The 19,360-nt window shown below is 41.6% G+C and overlaps 1 protein-coding gene across 2 annotated transcripts; it reads left to right on the top strand.

Annotated features, from left to right (window-relative positions):
- Positions 1-1,501: 1,501 nt before the first annotated feature.
- Positions 1,502-10,598, top strand: LOC142487398 (uncharacterized). Of its 2 annotated transcripts, none has more exons than XM_075586643.1 (2): positions 1,502-2,690; positions 9,597-10,598. In XM_075586643.1, exons 1-2 carry the CDS (start codon positions 1,517-1,519, stop codon positions 10,277-10,279), a joined length of 1,857 nt encoding a protein of 618 aa, XP_075442758.1. In that variant the 5' UTR covers positions 1,502-1,516; the 3' UTR covers positions 10,280-10,598. The 2 variants fall into 2 exon arrangements, with proteins under 2 accessions (XP_075442758.1, XP_075442759.1); XM_075586644.1 differs by lacking the exon at positions 9,597-10,598 and adding an exon at positions 6,284-6,652.
- The last annotated feature ends 8,762 nt before the right edge of the window (positions 10,599-19,360 follow it).

The raw sequence follows: 19,360 nt of genomic DNA, 5'->3' as shown, positions 1-19,360 counted from the left end.
GTAAGTACAAATTGTACATCAAGTTAGAAAAATGCGAATTTGAAAAGACCAGCATGCAATTTCTCGGTTACATCATCTCTCCCGAGGGTTTGAGTATGGACCCAGGCAAGATTCAAGCCGTGGTGGAATGGCCAATCCCTCGAAATGAAAAGGACATTCACAGATTTGTGGGTTTTGACAATTTCTATAGACGTTTTATTAAAAATTTCTCTGGCATTATTGCCCCAATCACCCAACTCACACGGAAAGAATTCCCCTTCAAATGGTCTCCTAAAGCGGATGCGGTATTCGAACAATTGGAGTCACTCTTCACATCTGCCCCTATCCTCATCCATCCAGATCCAGAATTACCATTCATCTTGGAAGTGGATGCATCCGACTCCGCTGTTGGTGCCATTCTGTCACAAAGAATTGGACCCAAGATGCTCCTTCATCCATGTGCCTTTTATTCATACCAAATGTCAACAGCTGAACGAAATTATGACATCGGAAACAAAGAACTGTTATGGATTACAGGTATTTTCTGGCATATAACGCATAATGAATACAGGTCACAGGTACTTATATACGTAGTATCATAGTAAGGCCTAGTATAGCTTAGAGTATATTGTTAAAATCCTGGTTTTTCTTGTCTTAGAAATAATAGCTTGTTTTGCTCAGAAGTGGCAGGATATTAGGACAGGTTACAAAGACATAAAAAGGGGAACTTATAACGGTAAACACGCTGTGGTTTGAACGGGAACTTATGAAATATCATAAAGTTACTAAATGTACGTCCTAAGATCATAAACATCATACGTCACTAACTATAATTTCTGACTCGTAAACATCATACGTCACAAACCACAGAGTATGGACACATGACACGTGACACACGTACGCAGTAACTAATACACTCTATATTAGGTTGGCCCGACTCCATGTTAGATCAGAGAGAGAGAGAGAACCGAACTTAAGTGTGAAGTCACACAGATGAGACTGGGACTGGCTGACCTGACCTGACGTAATATCTTTTGGTTTGTGAGTATTGACAATGCATATCTAGTTATAATCTCTGCATAGTTAGGAATGGATTGGTAACATACTGTAACTGTTAGCCATTGGCTTATAAGAAGCTTGTTCTGATATTTCTGATATTTCTGAATATTGTTGTAATACAATAAAGGATAAACCTTTTCTTATACAAACTCTGAGTACCCTTTCTTTATAAATAATAATCTCACGATACCCTCCATATATCATAATATGTGAGGGTGTGGCCGAGGCTTTTTCAAGTGCAACATTCTTGGTTTGTGTTCTCTGCTTAGAGCAGGATATAACTCACCATAAGGCGACACTTGATAAAGAGAGGTAGGTGATTTGAACCCAGATTATGGCGCCCAACGTGGTTAATTACTCATGAGTTGTATAATAAATCTGACGTTACCCATTTAATCTTGAAAGTACACGTGTATGCTATTTCCTCTTTATAAAAGAGAAGGTACAATTTTCATTATATATATATATATAGTATATCATGGCTGTTACCGATTTTGCACGAGTTGCAGATCTGAATGTTTTAATGAGGAATCAGTATCAGAGAAATCTGATTGACGGTGAAACTCTGGCATTTGAAATTCAATTTGGCCCGTGGGGACCTGGGGCAAGATACTGCTATCTAACAATAGACACCACAACTGATCCAAACACATATCAGTATGTACAACAGGCATATGATCCGTTAATACACACGATCATTAATTTGACACATAATGCAGCGACTGTCATTTTGGGACAACAGCCTGTGATTGCTACAGGCGTGGACAGACATGGTCCTATTAATTCTGGTGCGAAATATGGGGAGAATCGCACACACTTATTTACACCAGTTACATTACCTGAGTTAACACCAGCAGCACGCGACATTCTGACAGAGCGCGCAAATGCAACTGCAGAAATCACGCTGTTAAGAGAAATTGTTAATGCCCTCTTCGCAATTAGAGGAGCTGCTCCAGCGTTAATTGATGTACCAGCTCGGGTACAAGTTTGTATTCCCATGGCGAACATTAAGGCTACTATTGGAAAGTTGCCAACTAATCCAAAAGACATTGCATTGTGGCTTAATGAGAGAACGCATTGTTTAGATGGGGTGTATCCTACACCGACCGCAAATCAGAAACTTGCTTTGGTAAATTCCCTGCTACCAGCGGGTTTGTCAATCACATTAGCTGAAGCACGAGACTGGGATTCAGTCATCAGCAATGTGTATGAGAAAACCCATGGAAAAGTTACGATCTCATCACTGGCAGATACGCTAGGACAAGTTAATAAGACTAGTGGGATTGTAGCAGCTTATATTCTAGGGTTACGCTTTACACAAGGCAACCATGAGATTGTGTGGGGTTGTCTGAAGGCTTTGAATAAGGGACAGGGTTTGCTGTTAGACCTTGAAAGACAAATTCAAGGTGTACCAGTGGAACAAAAACCAATTATGGTTCCTGAGATTCTGAAAAATACTTACACTCTTGTTGGCAGATCACTCACTGGGGATCCGATTGGATTAACTAAGCCACAAACCAGTGACAGGAAACCTGAGAGATCAAACGCAGAAAAGAGGGGAAATTTTCTTGTCCAAGAGAGAAAGTGGAGACCTCCGTTCACCCAGTATCAGACTCCAGTTTATCCTAGAGACGAGCAGTGGGACAGAAGAGGTAATTTTCAAAGAGATAATAGAAGTTTTCAGACTCCTACACAGAGACAAAACATTCCTACACCACAGACTACACAACAAAATACACGCTTTGAACAGCAAGCTCGTAATGAGGGTGCAGTGTCCAGATATAATCTGAGACAATACATTAAAACTCCTGACAGATATGGGCAAGGCAAGGCTAGCGAAATTAAATTTCGTGACAAGCGTACAGGTTTTGCTACGCAGACTTCAGGATTAACAAATAGCCAACGTGAGCTTAAACAGCAAGCTGCAGCAGCGACGACACCGGCGAGCACAGAGAAATTTGTTGGGAAGATAACTCACCTCCCTACAGACCTCCTCTTTGAGGAATGACAAACTTAACGTTAAACATTCACTACAAGGGAAAAGATTACACTGGTCTATTAGACACACAAGCCGACATATCCCTTGTAAGAACTGATATTTTAATAGATGAAAATTATGTACACGACATCACGATACAAACAATTGAGGGAAATGGCACTTATCCTTCATATTATTTAGACTTAAAAATTAATGACAGGCGAGTTTCTATTGAATTAGTTGAACATGACAGATTAGGTTGTGACTTTCTTATAGCATACAAAGATGTGGCTTCCTTCTTTACAATAAAAGAGGAAGTTACAGAAAACCGCAAGCATACGGAATTGACTGTGAAATTTGACTTGGAAAAAATTATCACAGATCAATGCAATGAAAGTGCTTTTAATGATAAAACAAAATTGTATAATTGGTTAATGACACACAAATATATTTTTCAACAGTGGGAAAATCAGGTCGGATTTAGAAAACAAATAGTACACAATATTAATACATGTTCTACACTTCCAAAGAAACAGGCACAATATAAAATTAATCATGCCGCCTTACCAAGCATACAAATTGTTATCAATGATTTACTTAAACAAGGAGTACTGCTTGAACAGTATAGCCAAATGAATACTGCAGTATATCCAGTACCTAAAAAAGATGGTTCATGGCGAATGGTGTTAGATTATAGGGAAGTGAACAGAGTCACACCTTCAGTGGCAGCACAGAACACACATTCACCTTCAATCTTAAGCGGATTACAGCGTAAACGCTTTAAAACTACATATGACTTAAGCAATGGGTATTTTAGCCACCCAATCACGCCTGAGAGTTATTGGCTAACCGCATTTACCTGGCAAGGTAAACAATTGGTTTTTACACGCTTACCACAAGGTTTTGTAAATAGTCCAGCTTTATTCACTGCAGACGTAGTCTCACTATTGTCTAAATTTGCTAATACAGAAATTTATGTTGATGACGTGTACCTATCACATGACACAGAAGAAGAGCATTTTAAAGCTATGACAGAAGTGTTAATTACATTGACAGAAGCAGGTTACCTTGTTTCCCTAAAGAAATCTCAGCTTGCAAGAGAAACTGTGACATTTTTAGGCTTTGAAATAGCTGAAAATGGCAGAGGCCTCTCTACTAATTACAGAGAAAAAGTTTCCAACATCAGTGTTCCAAAATCACTAAAACAGTTAAGAAGCATTATTGGGTTACTGAATTTTTCAATGACGTTTATCCCAGATTTTAATGTACTGATTGAACCATTACATCACGCAACATCACGCGAGATTAAGTCAGAGCAGACTAGACCGAAAACACCTTTTAAATGGTTAACAGTTGAGGATGAGGCATTGCGAAAGTTATTAGCAGCAGTTAATGATGCTTCCTACTTAGCGCAGCGCGACCCGACAAAACCATTGTCAGCTTATGTCAACATTTCACCTCTAGCTGCATACATTAGAATTTACAATGCTATGGAAACAGTACCAATTACATTATTATCTTATGTATTTACAAACACAGAGAAGAGATATTTGTCGCTTGAAAAACTATTATCAGCGATTACACTCACAGTGCTAAAATCACGTGATTTGGCACAGGGACAGGATATCTATATATACACTTCAGTAGCTTCACTAGCAACATTGCAGAAACAGACCATTCCGGATAGGAAGGCGTTAAGAAGTCGCTGGTTAAAATGGTATACCATTATAGAAGATCCCCAAATACATTTTGTGCATGATAAAACTTTAACTACATTAGATGACCTCCCATCACCCTTTGAAGGGGTAACATGGGAAAATCAAACACACCCAAATGATTTTTACACATGCATTTTCTACACAGATGGTTCAGCTGTAGACTCCAGCAAAGAAGGAGTGAATAAATCTGCAGGTTCAGGAATTGCAAAATATGATGCACATATGAATTTGTTGCATAGTTGGCAATTACCTGTAGGAGACCACTCTGCACAGTTTGCAGAGATTCATGCATTAGCTTTTGCTATGAAAGAAGCGCTTACAGTTAAGGGACATGTACTTATAGTTACAGATTCCGCTTATTTAGCACGTTCAGCACTGCAGGACCTACCAATTTGGAGATCAAATGGATTTTTGAATGCCAAAAGGAAACCACTAACGCATATAGCTAAGTGGAAGGCCATTGCGGCCTATCTTGATCAAAAGCCTGATATTGAAATTGTACACGAGCCAGCGCACAGAACGCTTGGTTCATCGGTTCATACTATGGGTAACCAGTTTGCAGATAGTCTCGCGCAAACTGTAAGTCAGAAATTTGCCGTTAACAAAGTGTTAACAAGGGCACAGTCAAAGTCAGCCAGTCTCGATGCAGAGTTGTATGCTTGTCTGGATACCACCAGGCCTAATCCACCTGGGTATCCTAAGAAATACTCATTTAAACAAGTCGACAATAATTGCATGGTTGTAATTGATGCTAATGAATTCATTGTTCCCCCTGTAGCAAGCAGGATGCAGATCGCTACGCAAGCACACGACAGTGTGGGACACCCTCACCTAGGGAGAGAAAATGTTTTGTTGACACTGAAACACAAATACTGGTGGCCGAACATGAGGAAAACAGTTAAGACAGTTCTAAGCAACTGTAAACCATGTCGGTTGGTGAACGCTCCTAATCATCAGACCCCACCATTTATTATTAATGCAATACCGAACAAACCGTTTGATTTAATATATTTGGTCTATATTGGACCTTTGCCAGCATCACATTCCTACAAACATGTTTTGGTTTGTGTTGATGCTTGTACAAGGTTTACGTGGTTATACCCCGTTCGTGGTACGACATCTAGCTCTACGCTTAAATGTCTCAACACCTTAGTAAGTGTGGCTAAGCCCAAGGCCTTTCATTCCGATGGTGGACCTGCTTTCACAGCAGCAGAAACCAAGGAATGGGCCGCAACATTAGGTGTTGATTGGGCCTTTAGCTCACCGTGGCATCCGGAAAGCACTGGAATCGCTGAGCGTAGAAATTACGAGGTAAAACGACTTTTAACCAAAATGCTATCTAATCGTCCTACACAGTGGTATCCACTCTTAGTTACGGTTCAAATTGGCTTAAATAATATTCCTAACACAGTAACTGGTAAAACACCCCATGAACTGTTATATGGTACTCCTATGAATACACCGTTTACTAATGATTCTATTTCTGTCCCAGGGAGACTTGAACAAATATTAATTTTACAGGAATTGAGGGATTCTTTTTCCCATACAGCCCACACACCACGTAATCCTGCAGCTTGGACGCCGCAGATTGGACATTCGGTCCAGGAGAGGGTTGCTAAGGTAAAGCCGTTGCGGCCTAAGTGGAAGAAACCTACCACGATACTTAAAAAGATAAATGAAAGAACCTTTATCATCCAAGATACAAAAGGAAAAGAGAGAAAAGTGAGTATCGATAATCTTAAGCCTACAGCACATTGCAGTAATGTCACTGTTCAAGATGGAGGAGACACCGTATCTGCGACAGACTTCGATCGAGCTGCAGCCTCTCGAAGCACAGATTGCAAGACAACAGGATGTGGAAAATAATCACGCAGGTGAGGTCCTACAAGCTGAAGCTGACTTCCCTGACAGTGACCAAAGACATATATATGTGTTACCTGCCATACCGGATCAACGCAACATTTACCAGAAGGCCTATCAAACAGTGGCTAAGGTGATCACAAAGAAAAGACTGTTAAAGACTATTTTGTGTTTCTCAATCTGTTTTGCTTTTCTAGCAATATCGGCCAGCGTTATTTTCAGGTTACAATGGCATTTTGTGACTCAGCAAGAAGGAGAGATCATCGACTGGAAACGTACAGCAGCACACGGTATTACCACACCAGACTCCGGCATCGTGAAACGAGGACTACATTACGATTTGAAACCGGTGGACATACAGTCGGTGGGTATACCTCAAGGTGTGTATTGGAAGCCGTTTCCTAAACCTATCATCCAGAAACGAAAGACTTTGGGGATTTCACAGGTTGTGCTGTTTGATTCTACTGTGCTAGCTAAAGAAGCTGGTATAACTACGCCAGAAGGAAGGAAGCTGGTGACACAACATCTGAATGCACAGATGCAACAGCTGCAATCTACAAGCCTGAAATATGATTTACCCCTTCATGACCATTGGAAGCAGCAAAGCTACCGTGAACAACGTTGTCATGCTGAATTTGGACATTGTTATTTCATTGACTTTCAAGGAACACGTAAATGGCCAACGAAGGAGCTGAAAGCTGATCATTGCCCTCGGCCTGGTGTGACCATGGACAATATAAGGTATAAGCAATACCCTATTTTCTATCTGAATACAGGTCAAATTACTCAGAACGGATTCGTTCCCAATGGACAGACTGATCCAAGAGTGGCATTCTGGGAAGGTGCTGAAGAAGAAGAGTACAGAATACCTGGGGGGGTAAGACCGTATATATCTGCTGTTTTTTGTACTGACAGTATTTACTCAGGATGGTGGAACTCATCAATAACTGCTGAGGACCTGTTACACAAACTTCAAGATGTGATGGAAGATGCTAAAACTGGACAGCTAAAGACAGCAGCACTTCCGAAAGAATGGAATACAAAAGGTGATGGTATGTTGTTTCGTGAACCTACAGCATGGGACACTTGCACTCAACCACGCTTTGCTACATTTACCAATACGACATACTACAGCCATTCATGTAAAGGTTTCAAGAATGCGTGTGGTATCACATTGGAGAAATTGATTAATGAAGGAATCTGTGATAAGGACACTACAGTATTCAAGTACGGTTGTAAACCGTGTTCCTTTTATTACAATCTCACGCAAGGCTATTTTAACTGGCAACCGAAAATGATTGATCAAGGATTTTTACATTTTTCTGGGTTACGAGGTTTTTGGTGTGTGGAGCGAATAGTGATTATGAAACCTAATTACAAAGTCTACTCCCTGTTCCAGAAATGTCTCAATGATAGTTTGCATATGAATGTTGACACGGTAATCAGGGCAATGAGCGATTTGATGAATGTTCAAATAGCTCCAGATGATAAACCCTGTGAGTATGACACGTGCACCACACGTAATATTGTTAACATGCCCTACTCAGAGGCAATGTGGGGTACGAATGCAACGATTAATGCCATAGTGTATTATGAAAATGACACAGAGTTCATGAATGAATGTAAAGTTTCAAGTAAAACATCTGCAAGAAAATTGCTTACTAACGATGATATTCTTATAACCACAGGACACCTGCTGAGTGATTCTGTTTCTGTTATAAGTCAAATCTCTGACTCAAATGATGAAGAATTAAGGAGAGGTATTTTGGTGTTAAGAGATCACATGATAAAATTTGCTTCCTACACAATTTCAGATATAACAGTGTTATCTGAAGAAATTAAAGCTTTGGTTATTCTTAATCACATTACTTCTATCAGGTTAACATTGCAAAGTAAAAAGGTTGACATATCACTTTTAAATCTCACTTTAATCACACAGACTCTCAATTTAAGTCCGAAGGAATCTGAAATCCTGGCATATGTTTCACAAACCACAGTTTATGACATACGAGAAAGAAACCACAGACGGGTTCATAACCCTGATGACTCATTATGGGAAGTTTTTATATACTATGAATTATTTATTCCAGGAGACGTATATACAACAAATTGGGAACTGCTTAATTTTGGACACATAATACACACAGGTTCTTATTTCGCAAGGATGCAGGTTGCGCAACCATTTCAATACATGTCTGTGAAATGTGATCGTAAATTTTTCATCAGCACTATAAGATGTGTTGATAGAGGTTACTTGATTTGTGATGACATTATACAGCACACGCCTTGCAATGATCAAATGCAAGGTAGCAACTGCCCGATAACTGTAATGCCTATTCAAACCCCTTTTACATTAGTTCACAGCCTAGATAATGGGAGTTACATAGTGTTATCTACAGAAAAGGATTGCGATATTCCTCCTTTTCAGGCATCACTTGTCACGGTTAATGGGAGTATACAGTGTTATGGTACTACACTTATTCCACCTCTGTTACATCAGAAATTCACATCTGGAGTACATTTCCAGGTACCAGCTATCACACTGATCCTTCCTCACATGACAGCCTATTTGGCACATTTAAAGAAGATGAAAGTTACTATAGGGTTCACACATGATATAGTACATACCCTTTTACAGAGAGTTCACAGTGAATTATTACGTGTTGATTTGCACCCAGGTGATTTTCCCCAGTGGTTAACTACACTAGGAGAATCATTGAAAACTTTTTGGCCCATGACAGGTAATTTTTTGGCAAAGATAGGTACTAGCCTACAATCTACTGGTAAAAGTATTTTTAGTGGACTGGGAAATGCGTTTGGAATCGTAGGTTATTTAAAACCAATATTGTTTTTTATTTTAGGGATAATAATCCTTGTTATTTTGCTTCGTATTTTCTCATTTCTTCCGAAGATGAAGATGAAGAGGCGTTCAGCTTAATCACATTTTGCTTTATAGCATATATTCTTATATTTTTACCTAGATACTAATATACTGTTTTAAGCACACAGGTCAAATCTAACCTGCTGCAGTATGCTTTGTTGCAAGGACACAGACGAAAAGAAAGATGCTTCACAAATCTTGCGTCTACCACGTTCCTATCAGACCTCCATGAGGATGTACTTAGATGAACTGGTTTTGCCAAATCGGAAACCCCGCAAAGTGCATGCAGTTCACGATACGATGAGAGACTTTATGTATCAGGACTCTCTTGCTTCCTCTGGACCGTTTTCTGTTTTAACACCTAATGGGACATTGCTACCGCGTAGCTTGCTAATGTTATGTAATTTTTGGCAAGTGAAATCTTTGCTGTCTCTTGGTGATCAACCCAACTTCAAGTGTAGAGACATTCACCGTCAAATATTTCAAATGTCTTTTTATACAATTGAAGAAGGTCATATCAGTATTGTCAGCCACGGGTCATATAATTGTACCACTTTGCTTGCATGTTCAGGTAATAAACATCAACATTGTTTTGGTGCCCGTTGGAATACTACGCTCTTGAGTGTGTATGAAAGCCAACATCAACCCGCTTTACAATTGGGTGATTTTTACAAATTGATACCTTCCCATCGTGGAATAACTTGTGCACATATGCGCAGTTGTGGGTGTTTTGGCGATCAGTCACATACTCCTATGAGTTCAAGCTCATCAACATCAGAGAGCTGTGACACTGTCTTCCAATAGTACACATAATGAATATTATCTGCTTTGATAGTTTTTCCTGCATTTGCAAAAATATGATAATTATGTGTAGGAGAGGGTGTTATGGATTACAGGTATTTTCTGGCATATAACGCATAATGAATACAGGTCACAGGTACTTATATACGTAGTATCATAGTAAGGCCTAGTATAGCTTAGAGTATATTGTTAAAATCCTGGTTTTTCTTGTCTTAGAAATAATAGCTTGTTTTGCTCAGAAGTGGCAGGATATTAGGACAGGTTACAAAGACATAAAAAGGGGAACTTATAACGGTAAACACGCTGTGGTTTGAACGGGAACTTATGAAATATCATAAAGTTACTAAATGTACGTCCTAAGATCATAAACATCATACGTCACTAACTATAATTTCTGACTCGTAAACATCATACGTCACAAACCACAGAGTATGGACACATGACACGTGACACACGTACGCAGTAACTAATACACTCTATATTAGGTTGGCCCGACTCCATGTTAGATCAGAGAGAGAGAGAGAACCGAACTTAAGTGTGAAGTCACACAGATGAGACTGGGACTGGCTGACCTGACCTGACGTAATATCTTTTGGTTTGTGAGTATTGACAATGCATATCTAGTTATAATCTCTGCATAGTTAGGAATGGATTGGTAACATACTGTAACTGTTAGCCATTGGCTTATAAGAAGCTTGTTCTGATATTTCTGATATTTCTGAATATTGTTGTAATACAATAAAGGATAAACCTTTTCTTATACAAACTCTGAGTACCCTTTCTTTATAAATAATAATCTCACGATACCCTCCATATATCATAATATGTGAGGGTGTGGCCGAGGCTTTTTCAAGTGCAACATTCTTGGTTTGTGTTCTCTGCTTAGAGCAGGATATAACTCACCATAAGGCGACACTTGATAAAGAGAGGTAGGTGATTTGAACCCAGATTAGAACTCTTGGCTATAAAAGCTGCATTCTCTGAGTGGAGACATCTACTGGAGGGAGCCAATCATCCAATTACGGTCTTTACGGATCACAGGAACTTAGAATTCATTCGATCCGCAAAGAGACTGTCTGAGCGACAAGCCAGATGGGCTCTCTTCTTTGCAAGATTTCAGTTCCACATCTCATAACGCCCTGGCTCCAATAATGGGAAAGCCGACGCCTTGTCACGGTCCTTTCCTAATCCTAGTTCAGACAAAGAGCAAGAAGAAACTATTCTTCCAAAAAGAAATTTTTTGGGTGTCACATTCTCTGCCGATCTCCTCACACGAATAAAGGGAGCCTACTCAAATGACACTTTTCTTAAAAATCCTCCTCCGGAAGCAGAACTATTTCTATGTGATGGTCTCTGGAACTGTAAGGATCGTCTGTTCGTCCCTAAGGAGGTAAGATTAGAGGTGCTCCAATTAATGCACGACTCCCGACCCGCTGGTCACCCAGGTGTCCTCAAGACACAGGAACTGTTGTCTCGCTCTTTTTGGTGGCCTAAATTAGCACAAGATGTTAAAGACTATGTCCTCTCCTGTGAGACTTGTGCTAGGACCAAGACCCCTTGAGCATCACCTGTGGGTTAACTGCAGCCTCTTCCGGTTCCAACTCGTCCTTGGGGGTCCATATCAATGGATTTTATTGTTGACCTGCCCCGATCAAATGGACATAATACCATCCTGGTAGTGGTGTATCGACTTACAAAGATGGCTCACTTCATTGACAGAATCTTCCTTCTGCAGACCAGACAGCCAAGTTGATTGTGAAAGAGGTATTTCGGCTTCACGGGGCTCCTGATGAGATCATATTCGATAGAGGGGTACAATTCACTTCAAAATTTTGGAGGACCTTCTGTTCCTCTCTAGGAATTCGTTTAAATTTATCGTCTGGCTATCATCCACAATCCAATGGCCAGACAGAAAGGACCAATCAGACGTTGGAAGAATACTTACGATATTTTGTTTGTCATCTCCAGGAAGACTGGATTGATTTCCTACCATTAGCTGAGTTTTCTTACAACAACTTACATCAACTCACATCGACTCAGAAGAACCCCTTTTTCTCAAATTATGGATTTCATCCAACCTTTATTCCTCGTTTTCCATCTTCGGGCCCCATTCCGGCAGTTACAGAGAAACTTGAGACTCTGCGAGACATCCAGGAGACCCTCAAAGAGACACTTCGTGAGACTCAAGTAAAGTACAAAGAGCAGCAGACCAACACCGCAGACCCTCCCCAGAATTTCAAGTCGGGGATAAAGTCTGGCTTTCTACAAAAAATCTACGTCTAAAGGTTCCAACCATTAAATTGGGCCAAAAATACATCGGGCCATTTCGCATCTCAGCACTAATAAATCCAGTGTCCTTCAGATTAGAGCTTCCAGAGACCATCAAAATACACCCTGTGTTTCATTCTTCTCTGCTGAAAACTTTCCGTGAGAACCCGTTTCCTGGATGGAGACTTCCTCCCCCTGAACCCGTCCTCGTGGATAACGAAGAGGAATTCATTGTGGAAAGAATTTTGGATTCCAGGTTACACCAAGGGAAACTACAGTACCTAGTTCACTGGGGGGGCTATGGCCCAGAGGAGAGGTCTTGGGAACCCAAAGATTTTGTACGTGCTCCGCGACTAGTCAAATCTTTCCACCGACGATATCCAGACAAGCCTAGCAAGGATCGTCCGGAGAACGCTCTTGGGAGGGGGGAGTAATGTCATATTCTCTAGCCTGCTGTACCCATGCTTGGCCACCGGGACTGCTGCCACTCTCAATGTCTTGTTCTAGCCTGCAGTACCTATACTTGTCCACCGGGATTGCTGCTGCTAAACTAAGGAACATTCCAGACTCTGATACCTGACACCTCTGCACCTGTGCTCCACCTCTCAGCCTGCCTATATAAACCTCCCTTTCCCGTTCCTCCCTTGCATGTTTATACTGGTTCCTAGCTCCTGCAGGGTTCCTGTGTTTACTGCTGTCCTAGCTATTGCTATCATCCTGTTCCAGTTTCCTCGTTGCCGATCTCTGCTTGTTTCCTGACTTCGCTACCTGCCGCCTGCCTCTGATCTCTGCTTGTGACCCCTACTTCGCTCCCTGCTGTTCCTGCCACTGGGATCCACTTCAGCCGAAGTCCAATCCTTGACAACTACATGGCTTCTCACATCCCTCGATCTCAGCTTGGACCCTGACCTTCCGGATCTCTCCTATCCGTGACCTTGGCTAACGGCACCTACTACATCTCTTCGTTTACTGGTACCGGCAAGTATTGCTACATCTATTTCCACCTGGCCAGGCAACACCAAAACACCACACTCTGGACACCCTCGTTCTGCTGCGGGTGCATTCACATATACATCCACACCTCAGTATAAGGGACGGGTCTGTTCAGCGGGCAGCACCGGCATAACGTTATGTCAAGCCCACAAGACGCAGACCAGACTGATCTGGGCTCTATGATGACGGTATTCTATCAACAAATCCAGGCCTTAACTGATCAGATGGCTCTCCTCACTCAACAGGTAGAAGATCTTTCTTTTCAGGCACCACCTGTGGCCGCACCGCCGGCGCAGGCAGAACCGGTGTCCGCCACGCAACAGGCCGAAGATTCCGGCACCTAAGCCATTTGCGAGGGACCCGCACGCCTGTCGTGGATTTCTCAATCAATGCGAGATCCCGTTTGTGATGGCCCCGCAGCAGTATTCCACTGGTCGTAAGAAAGTGGCGTACGTTTACAGCCTACTCATGGAAAATGCGCTGGCATGGGCCTCCCCAATTTGGCAACAACGTCCCGAAATCACCCGCGATTACGATGCCTTTAGACGAGACGTTCGACAGGTCTTCGACACCCCCGCATGCCAAGAAACTGCCTCTTACTCTTTGCTTCAGCTTTCACAGGGACATTGATCCGTGGCCCAGTATGCCTTGGAGTTCAGGACCATAGCAGCTAAGACACGATGGGACCAGACGGCTTTAGTCTCAGTCTTCTGGCGAGGCTTAACGGATTCTGTGAAGGACAAACTCGCCTCACAACCCAGGCCAGGACTTCTGGAGGAACTCATCTCCCTGGCCATTCGGGTGGATCGACGTCTTCAGGTACGCTGCGCTGAGCACCAACACCCCTGATTTATGCCTTTCTGAGCCCCTTTTCCCAGGTTCTCTTCAACCGCGGAACCTGTCGTCTCCCCGCTGCCCGCTCTGGAGCCGATGCAACTCGGAGTTCAGCATCCCCGGGCACAGATACGACAATTTCGCTGAGCCGGTGGGTTATGCTACTACTGCGGATCTTCTGAGCATCGTGTCCGTGAATGTCCACTATGTCCGGGAAACGACCAAGCCCAGTGAGTATGAAGGGGCTCTCCCTGGGTGCTAACTCTCCTTGTCCCCTTTCCAAAAAGGAACTTCCCAAAAAGTTGACCATTTCCGTTGCCCTCTTTGGTCCTACCTTCCGCACCTCCACAGCGGCATTAATCGATTCCGGCGTGGGAGGAAATTTCGTGGACCAGACCTTCTCTGAACAGAACCACATTCCACTCATTAGGAAGAAGTCTCCCGTTGCCTTGGTAGGGATTGACGTCCGTCCGCTCACCCCAGCCTACATCGCCTTGGAGACCTGCCCCCTCACCCTTTTTTCTCATTCCCACAAGGAGACCCTGGCCTTTGATGTAATCCATGCTCCTGGAACACCGGTCACCCTTGGCTTACCTTGGTTGCAGAAGCATAATCCGCACATCAATTGGACATCTCAAGATCCCATTGTCTGGAGGTCAAGGTCAGGTGAGTCTTCCCCACCAGCTGTACTTCCGCCTCATCTGCTGGCTAATACATCCAACCATAAGGAGATTTACCCGCCCCGTACGCAGATTTTCTGGATGTCTTCAGCAAGACTCAATCCGAGCTACTAACCCCTCACAGATCGTACGATTGTCTGATAGACTTGGTAACTGGATACACATTAAAAAGAAAAAGAATGGTGCAAATAGCGCTACAAGCTAAACAATATATATATATATATATATATATGTATATATATATATATATATATATATATATATATATATATATATAGTGAAAACTAGTGATAAACACTCAAACGTACCCAGCACTTACTGGGCATGGCTGCCAGGGATAATTGACCCAAAACTAAGTCAAACAAGAATACAACAAAAACAATACAAACCGGCGCCTAAAAACACCATTTACAACAATAGACAATAAAAAGCAAGGCTGAAAAAGAAGAGCTAATTTAATACAAAATAAAACACATGATTGACAAATAAAAACAATAAACAGGCAACTGGTCCGGTTGATGTAAAACTGGAATCCTACTCACAAGAAACTGTGAGAAAAATCACAGTGAATAGCAGTCTTGGGAATAGCTTGTCCTCCGGTGGTGTCTGACTCCTTTCTCAAACACTCCCACGCTCTCCTGGATCCTAAAGTCCTTTTCTGGAGGTGTGCCGGGGTCTTGCTCCTGCTGCTGCCAAACACTGCGCCCTACTGCGTCGCCTGCGACTGTTGTAAATGACGAACTCTTACACTCTGATCATACGCGTTTCGTGCGCATGCGCACTTCATCAGGGGTAACCATAGCACTGAAATGTGGATGCAGTTATACCTAATAACGGTGAATCGGATTGGAGCTAATCTAAAACTCCCAATCCTTGCTACGAGCTTGCTGATTGGCTCAAATCACTGCCCATCAAGTTCAGTGCTAAAGAGACAGCCTAGCTTTTAACACACACAACAACGGAACCTTGAAACATAAAAGTACATAAAGATACACCAAAAAACACAACATGCATCCTAAATGAACATAAAACGAACATAAAAACAAATGCTAAATCTATAAAAATGTCTAAGGACATAAACGTTACTAATACCCACATTCTTATCATACAGAAACAATTATATAATTTATAAGGAACCTTATTGAAACCAACCTTAATTTAAAAAAAAATATATATTGGTTTTAAAACGTCTTTTTGTTCAATGAATTCGTTCATGCCTCTGCTTCCAAAGATACCAACCCCCTCCAATTCTCAGTAATAGAATGTTGTGATGATTTTGAAAATATATGATGATAGGGATAGATGCCATTTCTTTTATCTAGCAACTGCATAACCAAAGAAAGGTTGCTTGCATAAAATAAGGTTTTTAGTATTATGTGTATAATTTCTGTTGTTTAAGGGAACCTCTTTAAAGGGTGTATCACACACTAGGAACAAGAATCAATTTATGGGTCAAGTGTCTCCACCAACCAATGAAACCTGTGTAAGAATGTATGTTCAGTCAGATAACAATTTACAGGAAGGATGTGGCCTTAATTTTGCAGTTTTTAATTTCATCATTAAACCAAGAACAGGTTCAGATTAGGCTTATGGCCATACAAAACAGAATTGCTTTAGACTATGTTTTAGCTTCAAAAGGAGGGGTATGTACTTTGATTAAAGAACAATGTTGTGTTTTCATTCAAGATCAGAGTAGCAATGTACAGCATGAATTCAATGAAATAGAAGAGATTTCAAAAGAGGCTTACAAAGGGAAGTGACAGAATATCACCCCTTGGGGTTAGGTGGATGGCTTAAATCACTTGGAGCAAAAAACTTATGAATGCTTTGGTGTGTTTGGGGGTATTACTTGTTGTCATATATGTGTGTGTCACGTGTTGCAGAGGTATGATCCACAAATGTGCCACCCCCTCCAATCTGATGCCACTCTTTGCAGATGCCAGAAACAGCAGTCCCTTGAAGAAAGAAGATGCCGATCACAGTTATTCAACTCCAAAAGGCAAATTGGGGCCACAGCGCCTTACAAGACTATGACAGTGAAGGACACGTGCCCTTGTCCTCTGAGTTATACCAATGAGCAGTATCAGATGATGGAGCACCCAGTATACAATACGAGTCTGTCTATGTGTCCCTGGACTATCATCATAAACTTAATTCTCAAAAGCGATGTTTTAGAATAAAAAAGGAGGGAACTGACAAAGTGAGAATATGATGCAAGGAGGGGGGGGGGGTCTGACGTAAAGAGCACTGGGATCTAAGCAGCCATTTTAAGTCAGCCTCCATCTTAGGTGCCTCATATTGTCACCATTTTGGGTTTGTCTGAATGAACGGGGTATGAAATGGAAGTTTGAAAGAGGCTTTGTTTTGCTTCCAATTTTTAAGTGATAATAAGCTGCACAGCTAAGCCAGAAGACCTTGAAGAGGGGAGAAAAGCGCAAATGTTATGAAAATAAAATATAGATAACCAGAACGTCTCGCATTCCGAGGGAGGTGCCCATGAAGTCCCGTATGTAGAGTAAAAGTCATCTGCCCGTATAAGGAATATTAGCTGAGTCATTTCATTTCTAATATGAATCCCATAATAATACTGTTAACTCAATGTGTTCATATTCATATTTTGTTTATCTTATATGCTTACGTAGTGACGCACAAGCAACCTCGTATAGGGGTCTTAGTATTTTGGGTATAAATAGGGCCTGTATGCCAGTATTTCGTTGGGGGAGTTTTATTTTGAAACTGCCTCCTGCATGTGCACCGTACACTGCAATGAACTTATTTGTTATTTTGCAAAATAATCCTCAGATGACTCTTATTTATTCACGCTTTTCACAGAGGTCTGAGCAACGCGACAGCGCTGGATTGTGATGACTGATTGGACTATCTATTGCACCTGGTGATTGGGCTATAAGAGGGTACTCTTTGGGACTTTTCTTATCATGCCATTCTGCTTTTGAGAAAGGCCAAGTGTGGCCGAAACGTCAAGTTATTTTGTTGGCAATAAATTAGTTTGTTTAGAAATCCGTGGAGCCCTGTTCCTTTACCCTTCTTTCATCTATTAGCCATAATCCCCCCATTGGGTTTTTGCAGACTAAAGATCCTTTCTAATTTAATGCTTAAAGGTTAACCATATCTTAAAACACTGTTGCTTAAAACTATACTGGTTTCAATAACCTATACTTTTCTACAATTCTGTATTAACATGCACTAAATCTGTTGGGATGTGAGAGAGAGTGAAAACCTTAACTGTTGCTACACTTTAAAACCTAACTTACACAGTTTTATTCTAACATGAATTAAACATTTTCCTTACACCCCCAATAAACTCTCAGCTTTTATCACCTAGCTGGCGTTATTCCCTGAACCCCTAAACTAGGTTCAGTCTACCTCGGCATGAATGTGGGTACCTCTGCTATATTTGGGAGCCTCTGCTATACTATGACTCTGTGAATACCTGCAGATATCTTTTAACCCCTTCATACCCATTTACCTTGTCTGGAAGATGCTACAGCAGGGACAATGGCGGTGAGTCGTAAGAACGTTTCCAGGGCCTGAGGTTGGCGGAGTAACGCGTTTAGCTGTATCCGAAGATATCACTCAATCTCCGGATACAACTTTTCGGGTATCCCCTAACTCCGGAACCACGCTACATAAACATATTCTGCAAAGACTTTCTCCGCCAAACCCACCAGAAACTTACAGCCTAGAAATCTCCCAATCCCAGCATCCCAGTAAAGGCAAAAAAATCACATAATTCTTTAATGTCGCAAAATCAGTATACAGTTGCAGTAATACAGTTTTAACATCTGGGTCCCAGAGCTCACACGCTAAGACCCAACACACGGATCATGGTTAACCAAGTGGGTTTTACCATTATTATAAGCCTGTTAACCCCTTCCCAGCCACAATGACACCTACAGTATGACATTGGATGTTCATAGATGCAAAACATATTTTAGCATGTCAAAGATTTTCTTTACGATTGAGTGGTAATACTCACGTCTATTTGGCCTCAAATATCATGTGTACAGGCATACCCCGCATTAACATACGCAATGGGACCGGAGCATGTATGTAAAGCGAAAATGTACTTAAAGTGAACCAGTACCTTTTTTCCACTTATCGATGCATGTACTGTACTGCAATCGTCATATACGTGCATAACTGATGTAAATAACACATTTATAACATGCTCTATAGTCTCCCCGCTTGTGCACAGCTTCGGTACAGGTAGGGAGCCGGTATTGCTGTTCAGGACGTGCTGACAGGCGCATGCGTGAACTGCCGTTTGCCTATTGGGCGACATGTAATT

This window comes from Ascaphus truei, chromosome 2 (assembly GCF_040206685.1).
Source record: "Ascaphus truei isolate aAscTru1 chromosome 2, aAscTru1.hap1, whole genome shotgun sequence".
Taxonomy (NCBI): Eukaryota; Metazoa; Chordata; class Amphibia; order Anura; family Ascaphidae; genus Ascaphus; species Ascaphus truei.
The sequence above is the reverse complement of the archived record's forward strand: the minus strand, read 5'-3'. Positions and strand labels throughout refer to the sequence as shown.